The sequence below is a fragment of the Hibiscus syriacus genome, unplaced genomic scaffold (genome assembly GCF_006381635.1).
Source record: "Hibiscus syriacus cultivar Baekdansim isolate YM2019G1 unplaced genomic scaffold, ASM638163v2 tig00110059_pilon, whole genome shotgun sequence".
NCBI classification, from domain to species: Eukaryota; Viridiplantae; Streptophyta; class Magnoliopsida; order Malvales; family Malvaceae; genus Hibiscus; species Hibiscus syriacus.
The window spans coordinates 467,232-487,942 of record NW_024062582.1 but is presented as its reverse complement, the minus strand read 5'-3'; the positions used below and the strand labels follow the sequence as shown (position 1 = coordinate 487,942).

At 36.3% G+C, this 20,711-nt stretch overlaps 1 protein-coding gene across 1 annotated transcript; it reads right to left on the bottom strand.

The window, feature by feature from the left end:
* Positions 1-16,451: 16,451 nt before the first annotated feature.
* LOC120214357 lies at positions 16,452-19,436 on the bottom strand (the record flags this gene model as incomplete). The annotated part of the gene is made up of 7 exons (XM_039212273.1): positions 16,452-16,738; positions 16,894-17,003; positions 17,165-17,230; positions 17,307-17,391; positions 18,264-18,357; positions 19,017-19,074; positions 19,323-19,436. Coding segments are annotated over 7 exons (582 nt in total), but the record flags the coding sequence as incomplete, so codon positions are not given.
* Between the last annotated feature and the right edge of the window lie 1,275 nt (positions 19,437-20,711).

Sequence of the window (20,711 nt, the reverse complement as noted above, 5' to 3'; positions counted from 1 at the left end):
TCAATAGCTATAAGAAAGACGGTGACTAAGCCAAAGAATATTATGGTGTGAACGAAAATGGAGATGGGGCTGGTGTCAAAGTTGGCAAATTCCGCCGCTCTATTGTTTCCGGGAAGCTGACACGGCAACCCTGGCGTACACAGCACGAACAGCACCACTGCCACCACAACTGGCCCCCAATCACCCGACATTTCCTCTCTTTCCTTTCCTTTTTGGGATGGATTGAGAAGAGAAATGCACCAATGTTTTTATATTCAAAGTTTTTGCACAATAGACAGATGGAGTGAGGCAGAGAGAAGCAGATGACGAAGAAAAGGTTCATAACCGGAAGAGGGACCTTGTGTTCCACGCCGTTTTAATTTGACAATCTAATTTGGCACCAAATCCTTCTTCGGGCGGCTGCTCATAGAATGTTCAAAGTACTAACAATTCAACATGCTTGTTTACCATTTGGGTTTGTGCTTAATGTATTCTTTCGCGTATAAACAAATGGATATAAAAATTTTGTTTAACCTTTATATTTTTTATTGAATTAAAAAATAATATTTGACCAGTTTTGTTTTTATTCAATTAAGATATAGTCACTGTTATTGAATGTCAATTTGATATTGATTCTGACGGTATGACAGAAAACACTCCTGAAATACCGGAATCCTCAAGACCTTCAAGGATCCGAAAAAAACCCTACCGACGAGACCCTCTTCCCCGAGCCGTATAATCCCTCCATCGCGCAAACTTCTCAACACATGGATTGCGTTGATGCTTCAACGCTTAAACCCCAAATTTCTTACAAGGATATGATCATTGGTGTGACGCAAAGCCCCTCACAACATCAATACGATGATCAGTTAATCGAGATTGAGGATGAAGATACTGATTTATTGGAAGATGACATCCAAGTAGGGGAAAGAGATGGAATACCATTCATTGATTTCTCCGATCAAGTACAACACTTGGCTATAAAAAGTATGGATTTTACTCTAATCGTCAAAGTTCTTGATCGCAAAATTGGCTATAACAATCTCCATAATCATGTCTATAACATTTGGAAAACGTCGCATCCGATTAAGTCAATAGACACCGAGAATGTGTATTTTCCAGTGAAGTTCTCTTGCTGGCGAGACTATCTCATGGTTTTATCGGACGGTCCCTAGACTATTTTTCGGCCACTACTTGACTGTTAAACTGTTGTCTGTTGACTTTTGTTCGACTCAATCACATCCCAGTAAGATCATGGCGTAGGTAAGATTACCTGGTTTTTCGATTACTTGTTCAAAACGAAGTATGATTGAGGTCATTGGGAATCGGATTGAATCTGCTGTTAAGGTCGATTACCAAACTGATTATGGTCGACATAGACCTTTTGCCGTATGGTAGTGAATATAAATTTGCGTAAATCACTCGTCTCTAAAATTGATATTAATGGTAATGCCCAAATCGTAGAATATGAGGCTCTTCCCGCTGTTTATTTTGAGTGTGGAATCTATAGGAATTTTAAAGATATATGCCCCACCTTAGCTGCACCTACGACTAAGAACATTGTGCCTTCCGAGGCTTCACTCTTCGACCTCCAAAAAGAATATGCCCTTTAAACCCTCACCGGTTCCAAATGAGGCTTTTGAACCTTGGATGATGGTTGAGAAACGAAAATGAATAACAAGCGTAGTATATTGTCAAATAAATAAGTTTTTTTCTCAAATATATAAGCTAGAAACGTAGTATAGAGAAGATTCTGATGTTGAAAGGCTTTGATTCTTACTTTTAGTGAGAATGTGAGAAAACGAGGGTTTAACTAAGAAAATAAAATATGAAGTAAATCTAAAATAATAAAAGTAAATTTGAAACAAGTTTAAAGAAAATAAAGAAAAGTAAAATTTAAGAAAGAATCAAAGAAATAAAACAGCTTAAGCATCGTTGTGCTTCAATTACAGTTGATTATCGAAGAAGATTTTTACTCCGGATACATGTCGGTTACATTCTACAAGGCTCAACCCTTTTAACTTACTTTTCTCTCCGGTAAACCAACAATCCAAAGACAATCTATGGAATTCAGTCTTTAAATGGACTAACCACGACTATCGTCACTAGTATCAATACAATTTAAGCATTGGAAAAGTCCAACTCGGGTTATGTTATCTTAATGAGAATCAAACTCAATCTCAATTTCCTTTAGCAGGCCTCTGCAAAGTGTATTCACATGAAGTCTAATATGCTACAAGTCGATCATTCCTCCCAACTTTGAATCGGAACAACAACTAAACCAACGAGCTCTTTTTTAATTTGAAAATGTAGAGATTTTTAAAGGTAAGACCGATTGTCAAACCAAGTTTGTAGAAAAATGAGAATAATATCAAAGGATATTAAGTGTTTTTCAATTCTCACGATCGGAATTGAGTCATCGTTTTAACCCTTGGCTTATTGAAAAATTAGCTAAGCATGATAAAAATCATACTTAGCATATTTTTAAGAAAAGACTTCAAGTAAAAACGAAAAGTATAAGAAGAAAATTTTTATAAAATAAAAACAAAGAAAACAAATTGAACCCGAAAGGTGAAGTGCTTCTCAAACTTTACCCTAATTGGGTATTTAAATTTTTTAGATAACCTAGAGATAAATAAAATATTTAAAATTAAATATCTAAAGAAAATCCTAAAAATATTCAAAGATAATCCCAAATATTTAAATTCAAATTAAATTTTAATTCCTAAGTAATTTACGTCTGCCTCATCCTTCTAGAATATATTGACCGAATCACCATCCAGAAGCACCATCCAGAAGCCATTGTTGACTGGACTGCCAGAATCTACCACGTCGGACATCATCATGCCTCAAGTCATGCCCATGTGTCCAACCTTAACTCCAGAAAATAAAAAATGCAGAACATGTCCTTTAAATGTTGTTTTTTGGAAATTATGGTCTTGCACATAAAATGAATCAAAACAATCCAAATCAGCAATATTGAATAATAACAAAATAAATCGCTGATCAAATTCTCCCTCACTTATTCAATGCTTGTCCTCAAGTGTGTCTTAATCAAATATATCAAAATCTCAAGTTATCATCCTTCATCTCACCATATATTCAAGATAACCAAACGAATCAAGACCACAACAATTATCGAAACCAAGTAACAATCAAGTAAAAGACATTACTAGGAACAAATTAAGCAAAACCATGATATCCTAATAATTCATCAATTTCAATGTAACAAGACTCAATACCTCATAAGGATTAACTCATAATCGCTCAACGTGTTTCTGGTAAAAGAAAAACGCTCAAGCTAGAACCAATCAAGACATTACCATGCTTGTAAGTAAATCAAGTCTCCACCACCAAAATGAACAAGATGCACTAATTAAGGGGTCTTTAAAAAGGTTAAAATGGGGCTTAAGTTAAGGTAAGTAAAAAGGCCAAAATCGAGTTTACATATCAAGACAAGAGGTAAGATATATGTAAGTTCAAGCCACGAAACAAAGTAAACAAATGCAAAGAAGTGTAATAAAATTCAAACAACCAATTTTTTCTTTATTTTTTTCCAAATATTTTTCTGTTTTTTCTCTGTTCAAATGTTGTTGGAACTAGTTTTTTTCGAACGTTTCTTCTTCTCTGTTTTTTGTTTCTTCTTCGTTCTTGAAACAAATCAATCTCTACCTTGACAGGGGTAATAAAAGAGGGTAAAAATAAAAATAAAAATAAAAATAAAAGACTCTAGGTTTTTCAATGTGGTAATAGAAAAGAAAGAGTAAATGCACAAAATTGGTTCACCAGTGGATATATAAACCTTTACCAACTCTAACTCGCGGGTCCTAGAAACGACTGAGCCTAAGCTATGATACCACTAAATGTAACGTTCTAATCTAGTACGACTCGAATATCGAAGGGCCAAGGAGTCACACGGAACCACCGAAGTGGCTAACCCAAAAATTTCTTTTAAAACTGACATAAACATCCATGTAAAAATTCATCCATAACGTTGATATTAAAATAAATACATAATAATTAATTTACAAAAAATGTTAGCCCCCAAAATAATTTCAAATCAAGTTTACAAAAGTCCCACCATACAGTTACGACTCGAATATATAAGGGTTTATATGCATTACATGCCCACTAAAAATATTCTCAAGACGTACTTAATAAGTTGGCACTGGTCTGGAAGGCGGTCTACGCGATGGCTCCTTAAAATGCTCCTCCTATAGACATGCGCACGGAAACAAATTCCGAACGCTGAGCTCACAAGCTCAGTGCCACACTAATAACCAAACTATACTACATGCATCATTTGCATGTACATGCTAGTAAACATAACTATTAGCATACAAGTATGCTAAGCTAAACATACATACAGAGGTAGGCATCATGGTGTGGTCAGAGGGTTTTTCTACATCTCAGAGACACACATCTCTCTAGCCTACCTAGAGCGAGGTATGAAATTTCTACATCGGAACATTCACCCAAACAACCAACTCCTTGAGAGTACTTGGGGCATCTACGCCCGGTCGGTAGATAAATGCCTTGTGCACTAGATTAGTTTTGTCCAGATATTCTACAATACTAATATTTATATTGTAAATAGAGCAACTCGGGTATCCGATTCGTTTCTCCAAACATCTTACAAGGCTACTCTTATGATTTTCTAAGTTATGGGGTTTCTAGGTGTAAATTTCAATTACCAATATAGTTTTCCCTTGATATTTTTTTTTGGAGGTAATTAGAGTATTCTTGGGTCTCTTGGGTCCCTAAACTACTTCTCTAATTCCCCTAAATTTCTTATCCCAAAATATTGGTATTGATACTGAGCCTCTACGTATCGATACTAACCCACGTGTATCGATACTCTTACTCAATATCGATACCGAACATGAAATTGAAGGCTAGGATGAATGGGTAGTATTGATACTTGTAAGCGAGTTTCGATACAAACCAAGGTATTGATAATAAATTGGGTTTCGATGTTTTGAAAAATACCTCGGTATCAATACTCCTATCGATACTCCTATGGGGAGTATCGATACTCTACCCTTGGAATCGATACTCCCATGAGTACCAATACCAAAAATGTACATTGGAATATTGGTTTTGATACCCTTTCTGTGGGTCTCAAAACCGGGGCTCTCATTAAGTATCGATACTACTCACACAAAACTCTTTTAGTTTTGCATTTCCTAAGAACAATATCGGTATTGTTCTTTCAGTATAAATAATCAGGCCAGAAATGCCCAGTTTAGGCACAAAATTCATTCTTTAATCACCCCAATAGTCCTACCGAAATTCACAAACGTTATTAAAAGCTTATGAGAGTTTATTAGGGTCATAAGGAGTCAATTTTCCCCCAGCAAGATATGATTTTATTAATAAAAAGACTAGGGAAGAATGCCTCATTAAAAACATCTCTAAATCTAAATTGAGGAAAAGATTACACTCAACCTAGAAGCTACACAAAGGACACGAGCCAACACTAAGAGAAAAGCCCCTAAACACTAAAAAAACTCTGCGAACAAAAGAAACAAAACAAATGAACCAAATAGGAAAAAAACTCTGAATTACACCTCTTCAAACACAAACACCAGAGCCTGACTAAACAATTTAAGTCAAAACAGATTTAAAAACATCAAACCAGCACAACACAGCAGATCAGAGCAGAGCAAAGAATGCAAAAATTAGAAACTGTTGCACTCCCCTAAGCAGCTGATCACAAGGCCACCGAACGAAAGCACCAAAAAGGCATAAAACCATACCGCTATAGAAACAACATGCCATCAACAACATCGTTGTAACAAACCCCACAAAGCTAAACTCGAGACACCATGCCCCTCAGCAGTAAACTAAGACAAAACACAAAACTGGCCCCAAAAACCTTACAAACAAAACCAACAAACACCAGCAACATAAAAGGTTCTACATCAACAACAATTACCACCAAGCCTTGAAAGAATTTGATCTCGCCAGACCCACATTTGCTAAGCCAACATCCAAAGCGATATTAACACTAGGGGCAAGAGCGAAACAAACCTTGCCAACCTCTTTCGCCAACTTATCAATAGTCGCAAGAATCGACCACCAAGTCCAAGGCCTAAATGAAACATTTGCCTTCTTGTCCCACGGAATGGATGATTTCGTTAGCAATTAAGATACCGTCAAAAATTTGACGACCCTTCATAAAGGCGCATTGGTTTTCACTTATAGTCTGCTCCAACACCGCCTTGAGCCTTCTCGACAAAACTTTTGCTAATACCTTATAGATAGATCCGACTAGACTAATAGGACCATAGTCAGAGAAATTCACCGGATTGCCCGTCTTTGGAATTAATTCTATAAACGAGGCATTAACTGAAGGAGGAAGTTTACCGTTTTCGAGAAAGCTAGACACAATCTTACATACATCAGCCTTTGAATCCCCATTGCTCCACACATCTTTTTTTATCTCTTCTTCAAAGGCAGGACCTTCAAGTCGATTTACCTCATCTACATGGAGAACTTGGAAATTTAAATTAAAGATTCATTTCCACTTTCTTAGCATATATCTAAACTGCTCCCTAAAGTGATTGTAAATCTATTTCAGCTTCTTTGAGCCCCCATTCCTATCGTTTCCAAAAATTTAGCCATGAACATAATTACTTTTTGATTTAATCTTTACCACATTGTGAATTTTTTTTTGAATTCATATCCCCCACCAAAAGCCACTACAACCTCGTTTTTTGCCTCCAAACTTCTTCCTGAATTTTCATAGTGTCCTACAATTCCAATTTAAGATTTTTTAACTCCTCCAATTGAGTCCCGTCTAGATTTGAAACATCCCCCAAGTCTTCTAAAGCATTCAATTTTTCTCGATCGCTTTGATTTTGTTATACAAATCATCGCAATTACCAACATTCCACCGTTTCAAAGCGTTTTTCAAGCTTCTTAATTTTAGAGATAGATCAGACTTGTTAAACTTGCTCTCAATTATTTGCTTCACAATTCCTCTGCAACCATCCTTATACAACTAAGCATTTACAAACTTGGATGGTCTCGGCCCCCAGTCCACCCTCCGTTAGAAAGTAAAACCGGTATGTGATCAGACACCGAACGTGACAAACATGTTATTGAAAGATCTCTAAACTCCAACATCCAATTATCGTCAAGCAAAAATCTATCCAACTTGCTTCTCTTTCCTTACGGCCCATACCAAGAAAATTTCTTACCTATCATAGGTAAGTCAATTAGCTTATATACTTCAATAAAATTGTTGAACTCATCGCTCCCCTTCAAATTGCCTACACAGCTGCACCTTTCACCTTGATGTTGGACAGTGTTGAAATCACCTCTCATTAACTAATTTGACGGTCCTTCCAATTTCAGTTCAGTCAAACAATTACATAGCTCTTCCTGCTCCAAAGCCTCACATGGAGCATAAATGTTTGCTAAAGATGAATCAAAATCCTCTTGAATCCATCTCCCCGCCACCAAAATAAACTTCTGATTTTGTATTGATTTCTCCACCCTAAAGTTGGTTTTATAAAAAATAGTCAAAATTCCACCCGACCTACCAATTGCATCCACAGCTCGAAAATCAAACTCATCATCGAACTGCAAGCTACAAACATCTTTTTCCAATAACGTACACATAAATCTATGAATTGCCATAAACATGCTCATATGCTTTAAATATAATGCAAGCTAAGCAAATGCACTAGGAGGCCCTCAAATGATATAAGAAGGTTAGAAATGTGTTACCTTAGAGTATTAGTTATTGGAAAAACGTCCCAATCACTCAAGGATAACTTTTCCTTTGCTTTGGTGTTGGACCTTCTCCTATTTCTCTCGCTAATATAACATGGAAAATAAGTTATTTGTTTATGAAACTAAAATAAGTCTAGAAACACTTTCCTAATTTTATCTTGCTCAAAAACGAGCTACAAGTCTCTAGATTCTTAAACCTCCACTGATAGTTATGGTACCAAACCTATAGACTATGAGCTTAAATGAAAGCTTGGGTCTTGAAAATTTCGTACTAGGCTTAGAAGGTTATCAAGTTCTCAGCTTTGCTCTTGCTTGTGGAAAATATTGTTATGAAAATGGAAGGGGAGAAGGTAGGGGACAAGGGAAGAGAGAAATAAGGAAAAATGAGGAGGGTAGGTAAGCAAATTACATCACCCTTATAAAACTAAATCAAGCTTTTTGAATTATAAAATGGTAAAATAGCTCTTTTGGTCCCTCCACTCTTAATCAACTGCTAAAAAATCCCTTCTCTAACATTTAGGCCAAACCTCCAAGCCCAACTCCTTACTTAATTGGGTCGACACTCTTTCATGAACCTAGTGGGCTTATTTAAATATTCTTAGGTTAGCCTGAAACTACTAACCCGGGATTTGGGGCATTACATTTAGTGGGTAATGGGCGGGTGTGAATGTAAAAAGTCATGCCCGTTATGGATAGTGGGTGGAGATGCGTTTGAGACCTTATCCACCTACGACATATCCACATGCCCACTAACTACCCACCATATAAATTTTGGACTATTATGAATTTAGGTATAATTTTAGAGACTATCCTGTAAATCATAAGATTTTATAGGGCATGACTTGTAATGTAACCAAATATTAGGGTATAAACTTTTTTAGAATTGAATATCATCATTTCTCCTATGTCAAATTCTCAATCTTTAGAATTACGGTTGTTGTCATGTGGGTATAGATGGATACATATGCGTACGAAATGGGTGGTGAATATCCAGTTGTGTAGTAGATGTGAGGACAAATTTGAGAATGTATCCACGTAGACGGGTGTGGATTTAAAAATTTTACCCGTTGTGGTGGTGAATAAGTGGTGAATATGAAAATATTAGGTGGGTATGAGGATGGAAGAAGGGGTATTCGTATTCATCCTGCCCGTTTGCCATCCCTATTTTTTTATAAAAAAATGGGTACTTTGTATTATAATTCACAAAGTACTCCACCCCAATGACCTCATTAAAAAACCTCCCTAAACCTAAATGGAAGAAAAAGAGTAAACCTTGGGATTGGAAATACGATACAAACATGAACCTTATTACAACAAAGCAATAGTCGAAAAGTTTGCTGTTAAAACAGCCCCAAACTATCTACAAAATGTAGGAACAACCAGCCCCCTGAATGGAACACGAAGAAGTGCTACACACATCCAAACTAAGAGTTATCACTGATGGAAACAAGATCAGCATGAGCAATAGAGGGTCGTAGTAGAGACCGAAAATCATAAAAACCAAGATAAACAAAAAGCAAATGGAAAACAACTATTGTGAAGCATGAGATTTGCAGCCAGCACAAAAGATCCTCTCGCCAATGATAGTAAGTGAACAAAATTAGCTTCGGCCAGTGAAACAGAAATGAATCCATTACCTAAGAAACCAATAGGAGCTATCCCAAACAAGAACCAAAAACTGCGTGAGGAGATGCTTCTTGGAAACCAGAAGCAGGAACAAGGAAAAGCTAGACAAGATCTGCAAGACGCCGAATAAAAATGAAAACCAAACTAAAGAACAGACAGAAAATACCAATACTATTGACTAGCATACAAATCAGCAACACCCAATCACTAATGATTCTGGGCTACAAACAAAATCTTGAACGCTCTGAATCAACGATGGTCATATCGACTTAGCCCAAACACCAATCTGAACCAAAGCTAAATATAACATGTGATCAACCGAAAATGAACAACCCTGAAACCTAATTTTGTTCTTACACAGCCATATTATCCATATCAATCCGAAGAACCCGAGTTTCCACAGGTCACAAAATTTATTTTTGATTTTCTAGTTAACTCAAACCTGCAGCAAATCCTTTACATTGCAAGGGAACACAAAATTTATATGCCACACCAAACACCAGCATTGCCAAACCTTCTAGACACAAACGCATTGAAAGAGGACATGATTAATAGTTTCAGGAACTCGAATTCAGAAAGCACAAAAAGAGAATTCAGAACTTAGAACTCCTCTCTTCTCCAGCTCTGTAGAAACCGACAACCTTTGATGCACTGCTTTCCACACAAAAGAAGAAACTTTTGGAGGAACATATTTTCACCATAATGCTTTCCAAAGTGAGTCTTCCATTTTGCCTTCAGAAGCCACCTTAGAACAAAAAGCTTTAGGTGTGTACCTACCACTGGCTGCACCTAACCAATTCAATCTATCCGCAGAATGAGCTAAACTAGGACCGATGTAAAATCAGTCCAAAGATCATTCTCCCATTCAAAAAGTTGTCTCCTCAAGTCTATTTTCGACTCCCAGACTCCGTTTTCCCACTTACCAAACTCAACAATCTTCCCAGATTTTTTTATCGCCAAACTAAATATTCTAGGGAAGACATATTTAAGAGAAGACACTTCCGACCAGTGATCATACCAGAAATCGATTCTGGCACCATCCCCCATAATACAGATAAAATCAGCAGACAAATTCCCATCATTGGAAATAACAGGGTTGACAATATTACGCCACACCCAAGAAGATTTACACTTGCTAACCATTACTAGGACAATAGAGTCAAGAGAATACTTATACTTGGCAACAATTATTTTTTTCCAAAGACTATCATCCTCTTCACCAAACCGCCAAACCCACTTGTTAAGCGACGTTCGATTCTTAACATTAACATCATATAGACCCAAACCCCCATGCGATTTAGGCCCACAAATCGATTCCCACTTTAACCAATGGATTCCATTCTCCGAATTTCCTTTCCAGAGAAAAGAAGCTGTGATTTTATTGATGGAATCTGTAATGGACTTAGGAATAGGGAATAGAGCCATGTAATAAACGGGTAAATTAGATAACACATATCTAATCATCGTTAGCCTGCTTGCAAAGGATAAAAATTTACCTTTCCAGCCCTGTAAACGAGACTTAATCTTATCCATCACAGGTTGCCACAAAGACATGGAATTTTTTTTGTGACCTAACGGAAGACCCAAATAAGTCGTAGGAAGCATAGCCCAACCATAATTAATAGAATCTACTCATCTTCTAATTTTGTTTTCATCATTAATTTTAACCCCGCTGTCAGCTCAAAAATTTTAAGAAAACGATTGAAATTTTTCAGGCTATTATCATTTGCTGCCGAAAACAAGAGAAGATCATCTGCAAATTGAATATGCGATATTTCTACACTTCTAGACCCTACTCCTACACCACTACACAACCCCCTTGCAACCGCTTTCTTTAGCATGCCACTGAGGGCCTCCCCCACTACATTAAATAGCAACAACGACAAAGGGCAACCCTGCCTAAGTCCCTTCTTAATTGAAAAGCTATTGGAAGGGCAACCATTAACTAGAATAAGGATGGTTTGAGAAGAAATACAGAAGTTAACCTATTTTCTCCATCTTTTTCCGAAGCCCATTTTCTTTAGGATCAGGTTAAGAAAGTGCCATTCAACTGTGTCATAAGCTTTACAAAAATCTACCTTAAATAGAACAACTTCTTTCTTGCTTTTATAGAGGTCGTCGATAACTTCATTAGCAATCAGGATGCAATCCGCAATCTGCTTTCCAGAAATAAAAGTAAATTGATTCTCCCCCAACACTTCATTAAGACATCTAGCCATTCTTTTAGCCAAAACCCGAGCTACTATTTTGTACAAACTCCCCACCAAAGAAATTGGCATATAATCCTCCGGATAAATAACCTCACCTTTTTTCGGGATAAGAGCGATATAAGATTTATTGAAAGGAAGATCCTTAACTCTGTCCCAATAAAATCAGCCATGAACAACATGACATCAGCCTTAATAACCTTCCAGAATTTTTTGAAGAAATCCAAGTTAAAACCATACGGACCCTGCGCTTGCGAACCATCCGACGAATTAATTACGTGCCATACCTCTTCTTCAGAAAAATGACTCTCAATATACCTTTTAGTGGCATCACAAATTCTCTTGAACGGAATATCCAATCTCTTAACTGGAATAGTTCTTACATCATTATAATTGCACCGAAAATGAGAAACAAAGGCTTGTTGAATCCTTGCTTGTTGTGTAAAGACCAAATTATTGACCATTAGCTTTGAAATCCGGTTAAATCTAGCTCTTGAAGAAGCAGTTAAATGAAAAAACTTTGTGTTTCTATCCCCTTCTTTGAACCACCTGAGTCTAGATTTTTGAAGCCATTCTCTCTCTTCCATCCTCAAAACATCCCACAAACGAGCCTTCAATGCAACAAGATCGGTCTGGGTAGAAACTAAACTGGGGTTCAAAATAATCCTTTTTTCTAAGTCATCAATCAATTTCCCAATTTTTTCTGTTGAATTTGTATTGTTATCCCGAATAGATTTTACTCTTTCTTTTGTAACAACCTTAGTTAGCAATAACGATTGCATAATGTTTCTACCTCTGTTATTCTCCCACACATCGTTAATTCTACCGACAAGGATCGGATCTTCCACCCAATGGTTAAACCATTTGAAAGGCCTACAAACTCTAATATGCTTCCTTTCTTTAAGCACAATCGGGTTATGATCCGATATACTTCTTGGAAGAGTGAATTGCATAAAACCAGGAAAATCACCAGCAATATCAGTAGAGATCAGCAAACGATCCAGTCTACTAGCAGACACGTTCGACCCTCCCTTAAACCAAGTAAAAATACTGCCCGAAATCAGAGCTTCAAACAACTCCCACCTTGAGATAAAGTCTTCAAACATATTCCTCGCAGCAGGCAGATCTTGGGCCCCAATTCTTTCCAAAGTTGACCTTACAACATTAAAATCAACCCCCACTACAAACGGACAGTTGAGATTAGCGATGACAGTACTAAGATTCTCGAAAAACTATGTTCTTTCATTGTGACAGTTTGGCCCATAAACATTAACAAAAGCAATCTCAGAATTATTAAATATCAATCTTCCTTTTATAGCTACAATTCTCCTAAGAATAATGTTGCTAGTCATCTCAAAGGCATTACGGTCCTATCTAGAAATGATCCCTCCTGAAGTGCCTTCAGCAGGCGTAGGGATGGGCATGGGTCGGGTTTTTGGTCCACCCGACTCGATAAGAAGGGGATCTCCACCCGTGACCCGACCCGACCTGATAAAATTAATTTTTCACCCGATCCGACCCGAAATAATAAAAAAGTTATTTTTATTCAATAAAAATAGTGACTAAATTGAAAAAAATAATATATAGAGGGGTATTATTGTAATTATTCCTAAATATATAGGGTAAAATTATATATTTTTTCGGGTCGGGTCGGATATTTTTCACCCTAAACCCGAATCCGATTTTTTTTTAAAAAATCCGACCCGATCTGATCCAGTCGGGTTGGAACATGTCGGATTCGGGTTAGATGCCCATCCCTAAGACGCAAAAACCAAAGCGCTACAAACTCTACCCAAAAGAATTTTCTCCACAGAAACAGGAATCTCAATCGCTTTAACACTATACTTGGTTTATTAAACTCTATGGCCCGGCTAATAGCTCTAACTTTAATAGATTTTCCCAACCCTCTAATATTCCAACTAAATATTTAGAAACCTGAATCCATACAAATCAAGCACACAAACGAGAGAAATACTACAAAGGCCAACCCCAATCATAACTTACCCGAGAACTCATTCTGCTCCAAACGATGAACCACTACCTCTCTTGACGCTGTAAATGCAACACCCAGTGCCTCTCCAACATCAAACGTTGCTTCCGCTTCATTACCAGGCGCCGAACAATCAACAGAGATCACCCCCGCGATCGGCCGCTCCTCTTTTCTCCTTTCGAACCAGAACCTGCTTTCTCGTAACCTTCTTCTTTTTATTAAATTCTTTACTTCTCATCATCCTTCTCTTCTCACCCACCGGTTCCCCGTTGCCAGCTCTCGAAGAAGAAATGATTTTGTGAGAATTGTGGATAACCTGATCAGAAGTCAATGTTTTAGTTGAATCCCGCACACACGCAATATCACCCAGGTCCTCATCTGCATGACTATTTAATTCCAAAAGCCCACCACTTAACTTCACAGGTTGGATATCAAGCCCAACTTCCGAATAAATCAGATTATCATACAAAGTCTGTACTTCAGCCCCACTCCTTTCCACCGCCCACATGCCCCTCACTAGCTGCCACGAAACCATTAACACTGATATTCTTCTGACAATGCATTACATGCGTATTTGCCCCATAATATGCTGCCTGTGGACCAACTTCACCAGCGAGGTCATCTTCGATCAAAGGAAACTCACCCGCTTCTTCAATATCGTTGCGCCACGCTCCACCGCCTGCTAAAGAGCCATCTAAGAACACTCTATTTTCCTCCTGTAATTCTGTTGAAATTTTAATGGAAAATAGTTTTCCGTTGAAAACAATAAAAGTTTTCTCTGGGATCTCCGAAACATATTGAACTTCCAAGAGGATCCTGGCTACATCAAACCTCGTCCGATTACAAGTATCTTCATCAATACATAAAACTTTTCCCCACCGGCTTCCCAAATCCTTAAAAAATTTCGTACTCCACACTGCTAGAGGCACATCCGACAGAAGCAACCAGACTTTAATTCTTACTTTGTTCTCATAACCCTCCAACAATTCCAGCTCGTCAAACCAACGATGAATTCATACCTCTCTATTTTGCCAGCACCCCAGACGATCAGAAACGTTTTTGAATTGGATGACAACCAGTAACTCATGCCAAAAACTGACCTTCACATCAAAACCTTCTGCGCTGAAAGCTGCTTGAATAATATCTTCATCGTACATATTTTTAATTTTCCCCACCAAACAAGTATTCCTCCACGATAACTCCTCATTAATGCGAATAAGCATATTTTTCTCACCATTTTTAGTCTCTGGCCTTAACTTTTTACCATCTTCAATCAGAACATGAAACACGTTATCCAGTCCAGGAGACAACAAACGCTGAGAACTATCGACAATGTCTGCTCCCCTGCTATCAACAGTCTTCATCCCTCCGAGAACATCTTTAAACGACCTGGAATCCCTTAACGATGGCTTCCACAATTTTTTAATGGATAACCCTGACTCAGCCCTCTTGATCTTTTTTGTTCCCTTATTATCATGGAATACTCTGATCTTAAAACCATCCATGAACCTACCATCCGCCCTCCGGACCGCTATGTCTGCTTGGAATTTATTTTTGAACCTAACAAAAGCAAAGGTAGACCCACCTGATTGTCTCCTTCTACTTTTGAACGCTATGAAAACGTCAGTCACTGCACCATACTCCTGAAACGCCTCCTTTAGGGATTTAGGGTGGATCCTTTTACTCACGTTGTTGACGAACACCGTATACCATTTTGAACCACGATCATGCCAGTCGCCTTGTGAAACTCTTCGCCTGATTGCTTCCCTCATTCTTGCGTTCTTTTTCTATTATAGACAATTAACTTTGGAAGTCGTAAATTTTATTATTAACCAATGATAGCATCTGCCATCCCTATTTTGAACCTATCGTTGTAGTGGCTATTGAATGGAGATAAAGGAGAAGGTTAGTCTAGAAAAAAAAAATGAAAGAGAGAGCTTATCATTAATTGATACAAAGCAATAAAGTCGCAACATCATCATAAAGCCTTGGAGACTTTAGGACAATAATAAGTGATATCAAAGCGGAGTTGGGAACAATTCAAGACATTGTAGCAATTTAGAGATAAAGTTAACAAGTTTTATTCTAACGTCGTCTTCACTTTGATATTATTATCATAAGACTAATGGCTCTCTAGCTAGTCTGTGAGGTCTTAGATGTTTCTAATCAGTTTGGACATCTAAATCAACCTTAAATCCTAAACCAAAGGTTTCGTTGAACAAGAAAGCAAAAACAAAAAAATAAAAAGAGAGAATGACACACACAAAAGAAGATTTGAGTGAATGCTATGAGTTGTATTGCTCAATATTAAATGAACAAGTTAGGGTAAGTCTCTATTTATGGTTGTACTCTTTCTATTAAACGGATTAGATCAATTACATGGACGACTAAGATTAAAACATATTTTATAAAATTTTCTATTCAAGGAAGCTAAATCACTTAAATTAATACAAGATAAAAGATTGCATCATTTATTAAAACGAAAAAAAAAATCAAAAGAAATCTTTATTTGTCATAACCGATGGAATAGAATCTTCGGCTCGAATGGGTAAAGATAAGCCTAAGATCATAGAGATGGTGTCTTAGGTTGCTCGGTGTGCACTGATCTCGGTCCCAAACCGTAGAAAATTAGACCAGGCTGGTACTGGTCAAATTATAGTTTTGGTCCTCGACTACACTAGAATTTGAGATTTAATCATATTCTTTAACTTGATATAAATTATTTATCTTAATTTTCACTGTACTTCAAACTATTGACGCAATCCATTTTAAAACAATCTACACTTCTGTCAAACGCTCAAAAATGTTTCTGAAAATTTCCGTCAAACAAATTAATCTATTTAACATTATAAAAGTATCAGGATTAATTTTAACATAATACAAGAACCAAAACAATAATTTAACCTTCAGTACAGGAAAAAGTACGTGAAAAGTGGGTTAACAAATACAACAAAACTCGGAACTCTGAAGTCTGAACAACACGGTAAAAACATCTTTGAACCACTAAATTTCGCCCAGTTTTCTTGGAACAACTGCTGGACTCGCGTAGATTATATTAAAGAGAACTTTCCCGCAATGGAAATGCAGAGTGGTTGAGGATTCATATTCCGGCAACGGAAATGCAGAGTGGTTGAGGATTCATATAGCATCGGAAGCAGGAAGCCCTAAACCGGTTGGTTCCGGGTTCATCATTCTGTCAACTCAATTGAATAAGACATCAATTGAGAAAAGTGGAACTAAGACTTGGTTAGCCATAATCTGATACAAGAAGATGACAGTCTGGACCACTAAGACACACACACACACCAGACTGAATGATGCACAACGGTAAATGCAGTGTAGGCTTACCTCGGCCTGAATAAGGGAGACACACTCCTTCGGACAATCTCTTGAATCTGCTCCGATGGAAAAATAGATGCTTCGACATCAAAATTAGCATCTTCCATCTGATGGTGCAACTGAATGGAAACAAGTCACAATGATCACCCATTTTTAGTATCAGAAAATGTTTACTGTAACATTCCGGATGTCCAAGCCAAAAACTGCTTTCTCGAATTCAGTGCCTGACGGTCCAAGTCTCCACACAATATATGCCAAGGAAAATAACACATTCACCTACCCTCTCAAAAATTGCAGATTGATCATCCAGGTGAAATTTGCGCATATATTTTAGCATCTCTAGTTGCTGCAAAATTGTTCACCTCGAAGACTTGAGCAAATACAGATTCTCAAACTTTAACAAAATTTGGAATAGTTGCTACCTGTTCATGTAGTTTTTGTTGACTGTGAAGCTTTTCAGCAAATTCCTCAGGTCCAAGCTCAGCTTCATCAGAGGCTAACTCCTCACTGTTGTTCCACAGAATAAACATTAGCGAGTCCAGATATCAAATCCTGCACACCCGCAACCCATAATTCTGTGACAAAGGAAAATTGCCAGCTGTACAAATATTATAGAACAGAACATTCTTTTTACCATGCTTAACCTGAACCACAGTAATACTACACCAAACTATATTAAAACATATATGAATCAACCGTATCTGAGATTTCTTATATATAGTAATGACTACAGGTCTCATGCAACTCCATGTTAAAGTATTAACATAGCTCAGGAATCAACACACATAAAAGCCATGAATTATTGCTCTCTTTCATTTGTAAAACCTTGAATTCTACAGCAATAGCCTCAGGCTATTTATACAGCATAATATGAAATGTAAAATGAGAGGGAAAGAACGTTAGGACGTTAGAGGAGAGAGAGAGTTTGTTAAGACAACTCTAACCACCTCACGTACAATGCACATGCATGATCATACGAATGACTATTCCATGCATACATCACACATATTAACATCATACACTAACATTCCCCTTACTACTTTACTCTGCACTTTTCTAATTCATTATAAACAACAACAACTCCCTGATAGACAGATGTGATTATGAGTGAGCAATGGCTAAAAGTTCGTGTCTGAGAGTTCTTATATATAGTAATGACTACATGTCTCACGCAAATCCCTGATAGACAGATGTGATTATGAGTGAGCAATGGCTGAAAGTTCTTTCAGCATATGAAGTAATGAATGAACATCTGAGTTTTGTCTCCATTGCAGATCCAAGAAGAATGATTTTGGATGCTTCAAACATTAGGAGCAATACGAACCAACAGTTGCACATGTGAACTCACACACACACACACACAGAGAGAGGGAGATTACTTGGAAACAAATCTATAATAGCTAATCATCAAATCTTGATTGTTCTCGTATGTTATACTCACTTTCCCCAGGCATGCAAGACCAAAACTTGGATCTGTATCAGAGAAAAGGAATCAAGTAAAACAATGTCAGAAGCTCCAATAAGAATAGATCAATCATTTTGCTAATTCCTGGATTCAGCTCTTGTACACTAATAATACAGCTTTGCAACAAAATCACATTAGATTCTCAAATCAACATGGTGAGGGCATTCACTTGAATTAACAAACACAAGGTATATCACTTTACATACCCCAAAACTCTGTAAATGTTACAAAAGTGATATTTAGTCTTTGCTTGGTAGATTTGGAAAAAAAATTGGAAGGATAGAAAAATTTCTTACCACTGGGGTGCTTGGCAGGAAGGATGAAAAAGTTGAAATAAAATTGCATTTTATTTCTTACCAAGCACACTCAACATTCATTTTCTTTCCACTTCTAGTCACTGCTCATATCCTTCCATTTTTACTCCAAACCAAGCAAAAACAAAGCTTTGAGTTTAAAAGTAAATCAATCGTTTGGATATGATCACAAAACATGGTCGAAGATGATGCCATGAGCAATAGTTACAAGAAGTTTGATTGTGCATTTAAATCAATAAACCAATGGCCACAACACAAAGGTAAATAAGATGGATTACGTTTAAGACTTGTAGGATCATGTAAGATTAAACACAATTCCAATCAAACTTGATGACATAGAAAGACAAACATACCAACACCCATCTCCAAAAATATCTCTTCCTGAACTGCCGTGGTGACAGCAACCGGTTCCTGCATAAAAAATAATAAATTTTCAAATGAGGGTTAACACTTAAAAAAATAAAGGCGATTTGAAAATCATAAAGGAAGCAGAGTACTCAAAAGCTAAGTTCTAAAGCCCTTAATCCCCAACAACACAAGACTAAAAGAAAAGGGTAACCTGCTTATCATTCACAGCTTCGACAACCTCTCCTTAAATCTGGCAAAACAAGGGAAATACTACTACTTAAGAGGAGAAAACAAAAGCAAATGGAAAATACCAGGTTGGGAAATGATAAGAGAGAATCGATCGAATAGATACAACAACTGTTCTCTTGATAATGTCCCGGATTTCTGCAACTGGGTGTCCGCCATTTATCAGCAAAATTCAAAGATTATGAAATATCAAATCAAGAAAATAATATTAAAGCCTTCTAAAAAGTATAGAACAAGGAGAATCACCCAAGTCCTTTTCTCATTGCTCTGCAATTACAAGGCTACCCTGTTTTAAATTAAGTTCTTTTTTTTGGGTAAACTACATAAGAGATAACTAAATTATAGTCAAAAATCACTGTGACCACTAATATTTTAATTTGATCAAACAGATCACTTAACTATTTAAATGATTCATTTAAATTACTTTCCCTTAATTTTTTAACCAATGAGTTATCGTGGGAGTTAATAAAATTACTGTTAATCCTCAAAATATATACATTCTATCAATTTGAGGGCATTTTCTTAAATATTTATTTATTTATTTAATATATTTATTTTTCATCTAATAAGGTCGTTACACATGATTATCTATTTGAGGATATTTTCTTAATTATTTATTTATTTAATTAATATATTTATTTTTCATCTAATAAGATGATGACACGTGTAACCACATATTAAAGTGAGAAAATCAAATGGAGATTTGATTTGATCATGGGACAAACGGCTTCAGCACAAACGTCTAAACCACTACACCAAACACCTGATGTTGTTCATATTTGCACCAGGTTTTATATATTTATTTCAGTTACTGACAGAATATTAAGAAGTAAAAATGCAATTCTTAATTTTTTTATTTAATGATTATAATTTAATATTATATATTCAATTATAATCAATAAATAAAATTAAGAATTATTTATTTCATCAGTTTTATAAAAAAATATAAAAACGGTAAATTATAGTTAATAAATAAAAGCAAAGATTTTTTTTCATTAAAAATGTATACAAAATGTTGTAAATTGTAGTTAAGAGATAAAAATTAAGAATTATTTCTTCCATTAACAAAAAAATAAAAATATATAAAAAGTTGTAAATTATAGTTAATAAGTAAAATTTAAAAAGTATTTCTTGCATTAATAATAATTTAAAATATATAAAAAAAATTATTAGTTAATAAATTAGAATAGAGAATCATTTCTTCCATTAACTGAATTAGTTATATATATTATGTTGTAATAAATAACCGAATCAGGTGTTTATTGGAGTGGTTTAGGCTTGCAACCCATAGTTGATTGTTCCAGTTCACAACCTGGAGGCGCACGTTTCAGATCCCACTTGTTGCATAATTTACTCTTTTATTTTCTCTCACATGTGTCACTACCGTATTGAAGGAAAAATAAATATATTAAATAAATAAAAATCCTCCAATCCAGTAGTGACATGTGTCATTA